Source organism: Acromyrmex echinatior, chromosome 17 (genome assembly GCF_024713525.1).
Source record: "Acromyrmex echinatior isolate Ae372 chromosome 17, ASM2471352v2, whole genome shotgun sequence".
NCBI classification, from domain to species: Eukaryota; Metazoa; Arthropoda; class Insecta; order Hymenoptera; family Formicidae; genus Acromyrmex; species Acromyrmex echinatior.
The window spans coordinates 8,054,186-8,067,433 of NC_141868.1; the positions used below are offsets into that span (position 1 = coordinate 8,054,186).

Sequence of the window (13,248 nt, forward strand, 5' to 3'; positions counted from 1 at the left end):
AATAAGGGAGATTTTAATTATTCATATACGAATAATTGAAATCCCCCTTATTTCCAAAACATAACACATCGCTTACACAGGAGTTAATCAAACTAAATAATAAGTCGTATGACTTATTTAAAATAAAATAGATTTCAAAAATTTATTTATAATTTATTTATAAATTATAAAATGAGAAAAACGTATTTTACCCTTCGTGATCTCCGTGAGTCAAAATGATACGAGCATCATCTTTCGCGCTATATTTTAGAATCTTGGCTTTAGAAAGACGCGTATCTGCTGGAGGTTTGAAGCTTCAACTGTAAATAGAGATGCCCAGCTTTTTAACAAATCATTAATATGTGTCTAGCAGCCAGTTACACAAAAAGCGTTTTTTTTTTGTCAAAATGTTAGTAAGTGTGACCAACGCGTCTTCATTAACAAAATTTATGATTTATATTTTTGTATTGAATTATAAAAATAAGCAAGATATGGATATTGTGTCCTTCAAGTAAAAATAAAACAACGAAGAGGAAACGTCGTGCCTACGATCCATGTGTGATAAATACAAACTCCATTTGTGTACCGATTGCGGTGGCGAAGAATAACATTTTCTATATATTTTTTGTATTTTACGTTTTTCATTTATATTTGTCTTCAGTATTAATAATAGTAATAGTAATAATAATAATTTTTACATTAATAACATAACTTAAACCATGCAATAATAAATAACCTTTTATCCGTACTTAACATCTTATTTACACCTAAAAAATGATTATCCTTTACCTTCAAAACAAATATTTTTTTTGAAAGGCGTATAACTATACTATTCTTTTAAGTACATCAAGAGTAGACTAAAACTTAGATTTAAAAACATTATAAATTTAAGAAGTTATGATTTTTTAAGTAAAAATATTTATTTTCCCGAAGGTAACATGTTTATGATTTTTTTTCGTGTTAAAATTAAATTTTTTACTATAACGTCATTGTTCCATTTTCTTAAAAAATGAAATTATATGTACAGAATGTCTGATAAGTTTTAACGAAGCGCTCGTGTAGATAGAGCGGACTAAACTGAATCGAAAAGTTCTCTATCTTTTGATTTTTAATTTTCAATAGTTAACAAAATACTAATTACTAAAAATCGCTGAATTTTAATTTTAAATAATTTTTTATTCAAATTCTATCAATTTTACAGAAAAATAGTAAGAGACAAAAATTGTTTATTTTCTTGTCATAAAGGATTTTGAGGATTTTTTCAGAATTCTTTCAGAATTTTTTAATACCGTATTTTCTCATGTTGGTAAAAATAAGAAAATGCAGTACCAAAAAGTTGATAAAAAATACTGAAAAAATTCTATGAGAAGAAAATAAACAATTTTTATCTCTTGCAGTTTGTCTGTAAAGTTGATAGTATTTGAGGAAAAAAATTATTAAAGACCAAAATTCGGCAATTTTTTGTAATTAATAGTTTTTTTTATTTTGTTTATTTGAATGTACATTAAGTACGTTTACGTATTTAGCTATAACTATATAAAGTAAAGTGTAATTGACCACTTAAGTGCTGAAATTTAATATAATCACTATTGAAATTATTTGAAATTTAAATTTGATGCAAAGCGAACTTTAAGGTTCAAAGAATACCTATGTCAAATATAAAAAAAACTTTGTTAAGAATAAGACCATGTTTTTCATTTTTTCCAACAGTAGAAACATTTATTCAGAAAATGATAGTTATTGACCACAAGTTTTACAGTAAAACCACAAGTTTTACAATAAAAAGGACAATCGAAATAAACATTGAGTGTCTGTTTCTGCGATGCTTGGTTCCATTTACCTGAAGATGAGTCAGCTAAGTACAATATATCGCATATTCATTTCTGGCTATGTTTATTTGTAATTTTAGAAACATTAAATAAAGTTTTTTTTTTAATTGCAATGATGTACTTTGTGTTTTATTATCGATTTCTCGGGACATATTAAGAGCACAATTTTTTGAACTTGCAATTTGCTCACTTTTTACATTTCTTTAATTTATAAAAAAAATAAAATTTGAATTAAATTTTACATAACATTATCTTAAAGCTTATTAAATTCTCTTCAAAATGACCTATAATTTTTTAAAATTCTGCCCATAGATTTCTAGCATTTATCCAAAATAAACTCGGTATCTCATAATAGAGATCTTTTCTCTAGTTGTTTCATAAAAATATAATTTACCTGTTTGAATACGTACGCTTAATTGAACTGTCAAGTATTTCTTAATTAGGGGAAGTCCAGGCAAAGCGAATGTGTTAAGGTTTGAAAAGAAAAATGACACAGTTAAAATTAAGATCAGAAACCTTTTTTATTCTCATAATTCTATTAATGAAATCTTTTGAAATGAAATGAAATGAAATTAAAAAGAACTTGAACATTTAAATGTCTTTTTAGACGTCTGAAGTTTTTAGAATGTCTTCAAGACATAAAAAAAAGAAACCATGGACTTTGCCTGGGCAAAGTGGATGGATCACTCGAGTAGTAAGGATGGAATTTAAAATATCAAAATCAGTATCGGCAGTCGCCACAAAAGTAGCTACTAAATCTTCTATACATAGTACAGTCTTCATGAACCCATATGATGCATTGACTACAATGATCTTCGGACGGTGGGTTAACTATTTTTCAGAAATATATATCATATGCATTGTGGAAAAAAAACAAAAGCGAGATGTAAGCAATCATATGCTTTTCATTCACTCGAAAGATCGTCTGTCCCTCTATCTTTTTGATATTTTCAATGTAATCACATATTGGGTAAAGAGGATGGGCCATTCACTTTGCTCTCATCCACTTTGCCCTCATCCAAAGAATCTACTTGGCGCAAATTTAAAAAAGTTAGAATAAGTTTAAGCAACAAGTGAAAAATTTTAACCTCGAATATACATACAAAGTCAAAGAATTCTCATAAAAAAATTATTTACACTGATTAAGAAACAATTACTGTTAATAATTAAACTACCTTAACGAAAATCGCAAGAAAACACGCAATTTCTTTTATTCTTCTATCAAAGACAAACGAATGTTATATATCATTATATATTATTTCATGGTGTCGCCGATCGATCATTTCTTCAACAGTTAGAGATTCATAGCACTATTTCAGATAAATAAGCGAAAATAAAAAATATTCGCTTGACCCAGAGCGTCCGCTTTGTCTTTCCCTATGTACTACATTTTTTCTTGCGAATTCAATTTACAGACTCAAAATTGAATATTTTATTATAAATGAAGTTAATAAAGATCAGTTATTACTATGTTGTGAAATAAGTTGTTAATTTGATTTGAATTTGTAGACAAATTCATAATAAATAATCTATCACTGTACCGTGGTCAACCACTGTATACTTTATCCTAAATCTAAATGATACATATATCAATAATATAAAGAGAATAAAAAAATATAATTTCTCACAATATACAAAAATAAAAACAGATTCTTTAAGTTTAGAGATCAAAAATAAATTAATAGTTAAGAAGCACAAAACGAAACACTCGCTAATTCGCGAGTCATCATAGACATAAGCAGAGAAGAGAACCGTGCTACACATTTTCAATGCCAATTATATAATACTGATTTTTGTCTTTGATCTTAATAAAGAAAGCTACAATCAAAATAAATCAGCAGTAAAAACTTATTTAAAACACTTATTTAAAATTAAACAATTTCTTCTTTTATTTCTATTTAAAAAGAAAATAAGAACTAAGCTATATCATAAGAAATTATTTAAAATAATATAAGTATTAAATAATTATTTTATCTTATTTTATTTTAAAAAATATATATATATTTTAAATAATTTACTTTAAATACTGATCCTTATACACATTTATTTTTGGATCCTTTTCCTTCCCATCCCTCTCACCATTCTCTCATTCTATCTATCTCTCTCTTCTCTTTATATCTTCCTCTCTCACTTAAATGGAAATGCTTTAAATTACAAGATTACAGAAGTCAAGGTTTTATCGACATACGCTACCAAAAGTTTAAGTCCACATATAAAATTTATAGATGTTTCCGCAAGATACTACTTGCAAGATGAAACTTCGATTCATGTCATACTAAAAACTTTTTCCCAATTTAAAAAAATAAATTGACATTTTATTTGGTACAGTAATGATTAACATAACATTGTTGAATTTTAAGGAAATAAGACCACGATTATAAAGCCTTTTTTCCAAAACTGTGCTGTGATATATTTTAGAAGAGAGACGCAAAAACCTCTTATTCAGGACAAATGAAATAAACATTGTTGCTAGATTATATAAAATAATAAGAAAAACTAATTAGTACGAGTAGCCATGACAAAGATATTTAATGTTCTTTAAAACTTTTCTTGTAAAGAATATGTTTTAAGAAATATTAAGCATTACATATTATTTTTTATTTCGTTATAAGACAATGAATAAAATAACAAAAATGTGTTATAATCTATAAATTTAGTTTTCTTTTATGCAGAGGATATGTTTTTAATTAATTAACACAGTCTTAAACTTTTAGTCGGCAGTGTAGCTGAGACCACAATGTAATAGGAAGATAATAACAACTTGGAACACCCTATATTGTAAGAGTTTATATAAAGAGTGATTCGTCATTAAAAAGTTCAGTTCCTTATCATCTGCAACTCAAACAATATATTGTAGTATATTGCAAATAACAAAAACAGGTATAATTGACTGTATGAATAAAGAAAGTAAAAATATAAATACATAAATTCAAAGTTAGAATCCGGTAAAATATTTTTCATGTAAAAACTTTTATATAAATATATTTAATTATGATTATATACAAAATATGTATATATATGTCCATATATCATTTTTTCTTTTGTAAACCTATTTGTATAGAAAAATAATAATAATACCAAAAACAAATAAATAATTAAAAAATAATTTCTGCATTATTTCTTTTTGACAAATTATAAATTTGGAGAAATATTGCTTATATGAAATTATATATCAATCATTGCGTGGGCAGTTTGACAAGTCAGTAACTTTAAAAACAGGCTTTTGAGTAGTAATACATCATATTTTATAAACTGTAGTTTTATATCATATTTTAAATAACGCTCATTTCGTTATTTGTAATGAAATATGTTCATTAAATTAGTTTCTTTATTATTTTATTTAAAAAAAACTTTTATAAACAATACTAATTGAAATTTCTTTGCTTCTGAAAGAAAATGTAACAAATCCATCGAGACGAAAGGATTTTTTTACATTTTTACTTTTGCACGCCATTATATGGACATATATCGTTCAAAATTATATTTGTTTATATATAAAAAAATTTATCTGGTAACTAATCTACAAGTTGTAAGTTAAGTATTAAAGTTAAAAAATTAATAACTGTTACCTCAATTTAATTAATTTCAAATGAGTTTACTGTTAACTTCAACTAATTAACTCGCACAACTAATTAAGTTGCAAAATTAATTTTAAATTTATTTTTATTAACTTTTTCGAAATTGAATCTTCTTATTTTTGAGCGTGAATTTTTTTGTATGTCTTACAAAATTTTAAACAATTAGAAAAAGTCCAATGATCGTAATGGACGTAATATCCTGCTAATACAAAGTTGCTTGCATTTTCCTTAAGTTTCAAAAATAGAAAAAGAAAGATAATTTAAAAGCATTGTTTTACAAATTAAATAAATTTGATTTAAATAGTGTACAATAAATATACTTTTATATAATAATTTTTATATAATATATATATATTTTTTATATAATAATTATTAATTTCTCTAATAACGACTAATATATTCCCAATAAACACGTATGTATAAAAGATAATCTGAAAAATGTCTTAAAAGAGACATCTTTAAGACTTATCTAAAAGATGTCTTTTAGATGACTTTTAAGCAAGTATTAAAAACATCTTTTTTAAGGATATCTTTTAAACGTTCTTTTTAAAACATCTTTAAAACTTGTCTAAAAGACGTCTTGAAGGCGACTTTTAGTCATATCTTATAATCACCTTTTTTAAGATTTTTTGGACATATTTTTTAAAAACATCTTTGAAAATAAAATATATTGCAGTTTTGTTACAATATAATTCATAAACCAGCGATGTCACATGCCGAGTGATAGTTCGCGAGTAAATAAACGTAATTTTTGGTATTGTCAGTGTTAATGGTGTCAATGATATAAATGATATCAGTAGTGTCAGTGATGTCAGTAGTGTCAGTGATGTCAGTAGTGTCAGTGATGTCAGTAGTGTCAGTGATGTCAATAGTGTACATGATGTACTGACGTATGTACGTTGCTTATTAATAGAATTATCCCAGCTGCGGAAACAGATTTTCAGTAGAGCTTGCTACTAATTTTTGATTGCAGAAAGGCAACAAATTGTACATAGAGTTTCTGTTATCTAACATTGTCAGCAAAATGCTGTTGTCAGAAATATAACAAAGCCGGTTAGACATACTATGCTAGCATATTGGCGGCAGAAGCCGAACAAAGTCCTGCATAATCTGACGACAGATTGAGAGCAGAATTTGATTCAAGCAGACTCTGCTCGATTTCTGCCACCAATCTGCTGGCACAGGCTATCAGTAGGCTTTGTCAATAAATCTATAGCTAAATGAGGACACAGATGGTTATGATTTTGTAATCAAAATCTGTTCTGCAGAACTAACTACAAAATCATAATTATCTGTGTTCTCATTTGTTCGTTTGTACTTCAAAGGGTCCGGAGATATAGCGATTTCAAAAGTTCGGAAATGCGCCAAGAGGAGAAGTCGACTATTTTTAAAGATATCGAAATGGGACCAACGGCGAAAGGAGAGATACGAACGAGTATAAATGATTCTCTTTCGAATGCAAACCATCATTGAAAATGTTCCAAATCGCCGGATGTAAATTATCCGGTCGATCGTAATGGAAGAAAATTTAGTAATGCATACTAGAAAATTGGTAAATTCAGAAATTTATTTCAAGAAACTAGCTTATATACTCTTACTTAAAATATAATAGTGTATAATGCATCTGTTGCAAATACTTCTTACACAATGGATATAACTACGAATAAATTAATATCTCAAAAAGGGTATATTCAAATTGGCAAAATCTTTCAGAAATTTGCACGCACATGAAACTTCTGTAGCTCATAGGAGCAATTTTAATAAATGAATTGATCTAAGACAGGCCTAGCAAAAAAGCAACTATTGACATTCAAACAGAAAAATTGTTCGAAATGGAAAATAACACCGGTACAATCATTGAAAGAGTAAAATCTCAGAAATCGTAAAGTTTTTGGGTCAACAATGTCTTGCATTTAGAGGAACATCGGATATTTTGTACGAAAGAAACAATGGAAATTTTTTTAAATTAATAGAATTACTTACTAAATTCAATGCAGTGTTTGCTGCTCATCTTTGCCGAATTATGAAAAAAGAAACAAAAGTGCACTGCAGTAGCAAGATAATATAAAATGAAGTCATTTCTTTGCTTTTCAATAATATTCTCATTCAAATTTTATTATTAATTAAAAAACTAAATATTATTCTATAAACTTCACACCGGATGTTAGTCACAAAAAACAGATAACTATTTTGCGATTTTTATCAATAAAAAAAACCGCTCTAAGAATTTTTTTTTAATTTTTTCAGAATTTTTTAATACTGTATTTTCTCATATTGGTAAAAATAAGAAAATGCAGTACTAAAAAGTTAATAAAAAATTCTGAAAAAATTCTTAGAGCTCTATGAAAAAAAAAACAATTTTTATCTCTTGTAGTTTTTCTGTGAGTTGATAATATTTGAATAAAAAAATTATTGAAGACCAATTTTCGTTAATTTTTAGCATTTAATATCTTATTAATTATTACAAAAATTGAAAAATGGATGGGAGAGGACTTTTCTTCTCAGTTTAGTCCACTCTGCTCCTGTACGAAAGATTTACTGTATTACAATTCAATTGCATTTAAAGATTATAATTAAATTATAATATTACGTTTTAAACAGCGTATTTGAAACTTTATTTAAATTAATATTAATTTCAAATGCTTTTTACTTTAAAGAAAAAAATCAATTTGAATTAATTGTTTTTTGCCATTAAACATCTATTTATATTAATATTTCCCGTCAGCATACTAATTTTCTAATTGTAGTCGGACACTGGAACAATTATGTCTCAGTGTCAAACTGGCTGTCCAGCTACAGGTACATTGATGCATTCTATTATTTATTTAAATATTTTAATTAATAATTGTTATAAGTGGGTTCAAATAATTTTTTCTTGCTTTAAAGGTGTCTCGAATTTTCAAACAAATATTTATATTAAAAACCTCTCTGATATTATATTGTATTATTTATAATAACCTATGCTTAAACGTTCCTGGGACATTTATATCGATAAAGATATTATACAAAAGTAATTCGTTACTTAATTCTTAACAGAATGGTAGACAGAATATATGCTTCTTTTGCATGTCAACATGTAATTGCATATTTAATATGTAAATCGTTTTGAATTATTCTTTTTACATATACATTTATTCAGAAATTTTACATATACATTTATTCAGAAACGATAACAAACATTTCAATAAACATCATTATAATCAATTCATTGTTTTAAATTCTAAACATCAAAGTCCTTGAACTCGTATCCGGCATTCAGTATTGATTTTGCATCGTTTGATTACGATCTATTTCTTAATGAAATATTTATTTAACGTGGAAAAATTTGATGCGGATTTTTTTGGATTATTTTCGAGCATGTACACATATTCACGTGCGAAGCGAGAATATTATTGGAGCATTCTTAGCAATTATTGAAGCAATTATTGATGCAGGGATAAATCCAAAGCAATTACGAGAAAAAAATATTGCTATTATAGTGGCATCTTTTATTGAAGCACAAGAAAAATTTTTATACCAAGATTTTCAGGTAAATAAGATTATTGCTATATACAGCAAATTAATAAGAATTTGAGGCTCTACCCTAGTGAAAATTTTTCTCATAATTTTTATACGAATTGGAATATTTTTCAGAAATATTCAGAAATATTTGGAAAATTTACATCTTCTTTCAGAATTTTTTATACAAGTGAATTCTGAAATATTCTGAAATTTCTCATCCCACATTTTTAAAAAATATTTTTAAATTTTTTAGATTTTATAACATTTATTAGATTTTATAACGTCAGAAATTATACTTACAAAAAAATTTTTTAAATCTTATTTAAATCGATATTTTATAATTAACATATATGAAAAATTCTGAAAAAAAATGTAAATTTTTTTAGAAATGTTCCAATTCATATAAAAAAATGTGAGAAAGTTATAAAATTATATAGAAATTCTATGAAAAATTATATGAAAAATTCTAAGAAAAATTTTTATCAGGATAGTGAAATAAATCAATTACATAAAGATGCCTTAAGAGCCAAAACATGGAATATTGATGTGTATAAAATTACTTTATTCAATTGATCAACGCTAACTTAACAAACGTTTCGCTCTCTGCTTGAGATCCTTTTCAATGTGAAATTAAATAATCCAACTTTAAAACAAATGTTTCATTTAAAAATGAAATTAAATAATCCAACAATTTAAGACAAATGTTTCACTTTTAAGTGAAACATTAAATTGTTGAATTATTTAATTTCATATTGAAAAGGATCTTAAGCATAGAGCGAAACGTCTGTTAAGTTAGCGTCGATCAATTAAATAAAATACAGATATACATAGCAATTGTATTACAATATACCAGCTTGATCAAAAAGTTTCCGGAAGAGACCAGGTGATGCTCTGAGTCAGCTGATTTGAGTTCTTTTTTTTGGATAGGTTGACACACATCTATCATTGACATTTCCATCAAATTTTATCGCCATAGCTTGACATTTGTAAAAATTACGCTGTCTTGAGTACATCTACCTCTGCGCGTGTTTTCGATTTTTTACAGTTTTAAAAATGGAGTTGAATTTGCAACAACGAGTTTGTATTAAATTTTGCGTTAAAAATGGATTCAATGGTGCGAAAACCTTGGAAATGTTAGGAAACTGTTTCGGCAGTGATGTTCTAAAGAAAACAACCGTTTACGAGTGGCATGAACGCTTCAGAAGTGGTCGTGAATCCATCGAGGATAACGAACGCAGTGGCAGGCCGTCGACATCGAAAACCGACGAAAACATCAATAAGTGAGAGAAATGTTGGCCAACAACCGCAAATTAATCAGAGAGCTGGCAGAGGACTTAAACATTGCTTATGGATCCGTTCAGGACATTGTAGTTAATGATTTGGGTTTGCGTCGTGTTGCTGCAAAGTTGGTCCCGAAGGAACTGAATTTCATGCAAAAAAGGGACATCGCCAACCGCGTTGACATCGCCAAAGACATGATTTCCAAGACTGAATCCGACATTCATCAAACGCATCATTACTGGAGACGAGACGTGGTTTATGAGTATGACACGCAATCCAGACATCAGGCGAGTGAATGGAGAGCTCCAAATGAGCCAAGACCAAAAAAACCACGTCGTTTTCAGTCGAAAAAGAAAGCGATGCTCACGGTTTTCATGGATTACAACGGTATTGTACATCACGAATTTTTGTCAGAAGGTCAGACGGTTAATAAGGAGTATTATTTGGGCGTTATGAGACGTTTGCGTGAAGCAATTCGCCAAAAAAGAAAGGATTTGTGGGTAAACAACTCGTGGATTTTGCACCATGATAACGCACAGTGCCATCATTATCCGTGAATTTTTGGTCAAGAACAAAACGAATACCATCCAACAGCCATCGAATTCACCCGATATGGTTCCCTGCGATTTTTTTCTGTTCGATCGAGTCAAAAAACTACTGCGGGGAACGCGTTTTAACAGCCGAAAGGAGGTAATGGAAAAATCGAAGACGGCTCTGATGGCTATACCAATAATAAAGTTCCAGAAATGTTTCGAGAGCTGGATCAAGCGCTGGCATAAGTGCATTGCAGTCGCTGGAGAGTACTTTGAAGGGGACAATATCACTTTTGATGAATAAACTTGTATTTTGAATTTTCTGAATGAATTCCGGAAACTTTTTGATCAAGCTTGTGTGTGTGTGTGTGTGTGTGTGTGTGTGTGTGTGTGTGTATGTGTGTGTGTGTGTGTGTGTATTGTAATACAATTGCTATGTATAAATATACAATAACATTGATTACTGAATTTATTATTTATGTTAAAATTGTAATCGGTAATGTTCTGCAATTAGTTAAGTGGTGCGAATCTCATTAGATGTAGTAAATTTACAACAGCAAATGTAATACCGTCGATTCTGCATGCAGTTCTAGTCTTCTTTCCGTCATGATTATTGATTATGAATGTATTATGTCGGGCAAATGCGAAGACGCAATAATTGGAACGACACATTTATGTATTCATCCCATTGTAAACATGCAATTCGCTCGATTATTTTTATTCGCTCGATTATTTTTATTCGCTCGAGCATTTTTATTATAAATCATTACTTGGTATTTTTAATAAAAAATTAGTCTAATAATGAAATATAATGTGAAATTTAGAGTACCACTTTTCTTTCATTTATAAAAAGTATAAGTAAATGTCAATCGACTGTGTAACATCGACAGAAGTATTGAAATAAAATATTTGCCAATTTGCCAAATTGAATATTACTTTACCACATTAATAAAACTGATAAATATTTAATTTTTTAGTTAATCGATTATATATTAAAATAACTTCCTAAAATCCATTTTATATTAAACACATTAAATATTAATTTAATACATTAAATGCATATTTTGTATCTTTTAGAAATTTTGTCCCCCACTATTTTTTTACTATAGTCCATTTGATATTGCCGCAAACGATTATACGCGTAGCGAAACGGTGGCAGTGGTATATCTTCAAAAGGCAAAAAATGCGAAGAGGATTTATGCCACATGCCCGTATATTAAATTAAGCAATGATTATAAAGAAGAAGGAATAACATACCCATCAGTGCTTATGCAAAGTACTTTACTAACGGAATTTTATAAGGAGTACGGAATACCGATGTCTTATTTGGATTACGTTGAAGCACATGGTACTGCTACCAAAGTTGGCGATCCTCAGAAAGTCACTGCTATCTGTAACAGTGTAAAAATAGAGAAACTCCATTAATGATCGGCTCAGTAAAATCCAATGTCGGTCATGCCAAAGTGATTTAATTCAGATCGCTAAGATAAAATATGTAGTTTTCGGTTTTAACTTAATTATTATAAAATTTGCTTTTATTTTTTGCATAGTCACACGCATATATTATACATATATGCACATAAACAGAAAAAAATATTATTCTTATAAATTATTCAATAATTCAAATTCAGACACTCGAACACAAAGGTTTATGAAAAGATTGCTTTCATTAAATTCGATATTGGCTAAAACTAACATAACACCTTTAATGTATGGCTAGTCAATATTTAACAAATTAATTCAAATTACATCTCAAAACTGTTATTAATTATATATTATTATAGATAATAATGGCATTCGAAATCGACTTTGTTCCACCAAATATCCATTATATATCTTCAAGGAAAGATGTCTTATTAAATGGAAGCATTCGTGTCATCCAAAAATCAATGCCAATTACAAACGGTTTATTATGTAAGAGTAATAAACTTTTCCGGTTTTGGAGGAGTTTCCAACTCATATGTTATTAAAGTGAAATCTTAAACAAAAAGTTAATTATGGAAAATCGAATGATAATTTGCCCAGACTTGTAATATTATCTGGACGCACTGAAGAATCAGTAAAATTGATTATAAATAATGTTAGTATATTTAGAAAATAAATAATAAAGGACTCTTATGAGGTTTAAAACAATGAAAAAATTAAGGAACGTATAAAAGTCAATGGTTCACGATTAAAATTAGAGTAAATAAATATAAATATATTATAATGTAAGATGTAAAAATTAGATATAAATTATACAAATTATTACATGTTTCGGCATCTTTATCGTGCCCTCTTCAGACAAATAATGATCATGTCTGCCAAACGGTATAAATCTTTTCAAAGCATTCATATCATTAGATATTAATATACGATAAATGTTAGGCAGCTTTCGAATAATGTCTCAACTACTTCGTGATGCCAGAAACGTTGTTCTAGTTTTGCGAAATGGAATAAAAAACATTACCAACGCATGAAAGTTCAACTGTGGAAGTCGTATGGTGTAAACGTTCTAATTATCAAAAATATCAATGGTACTAACGCCAAAGACTGCGAATATTTCTT

At 28.0% G+C, this 13,248-nt stretch overlaps 2 protein-coding genes across 4 annotated transcripts in view; one reads left to right on the top strand and one right to left on the bottom strand.

The window, feature by feature from the left end:
• mRpL23 (mitochondrial ribosomal protein L23) overlaps positions 1–13,248 on the bottom strand; it is a 111,150-nt gene that overhangs the window by 77,394 nt on the left and 20,508 nt on the right. Inside the window, exons 4-5 of one of the 3 annotated variants that reach the window (XR_015547964.1) lie at positions 11,959–12,092; positions 921–11,868 (exon numbers count right to left, since the gene is read on the bottom strand). The gene's annotated coding sequence lies outside the window, so the exon portion shown is untranslated. Of the gene's footprint in view, positions 1–920; positions 12,093–13,248 lie in introns of those variants that run through there. The other 2 variants (XR_015547963.1, XM_087415157.1) reach the window with 2 other exon arrangements.
• LOC147906976 (fatty acid synthase-like) lies at positions 8,715–12,093 on the top strand (the record flags this gene model as incomplete). The annotated part of the gene is made up of 2 exons (XM_087415288.1): positions 8,715–8,915; positions 11,779–12,093. Coding segments are annotated over exons 1-2 (516 nt in total), but the record flags the coding sequence as incomplete, so codon positions are not given.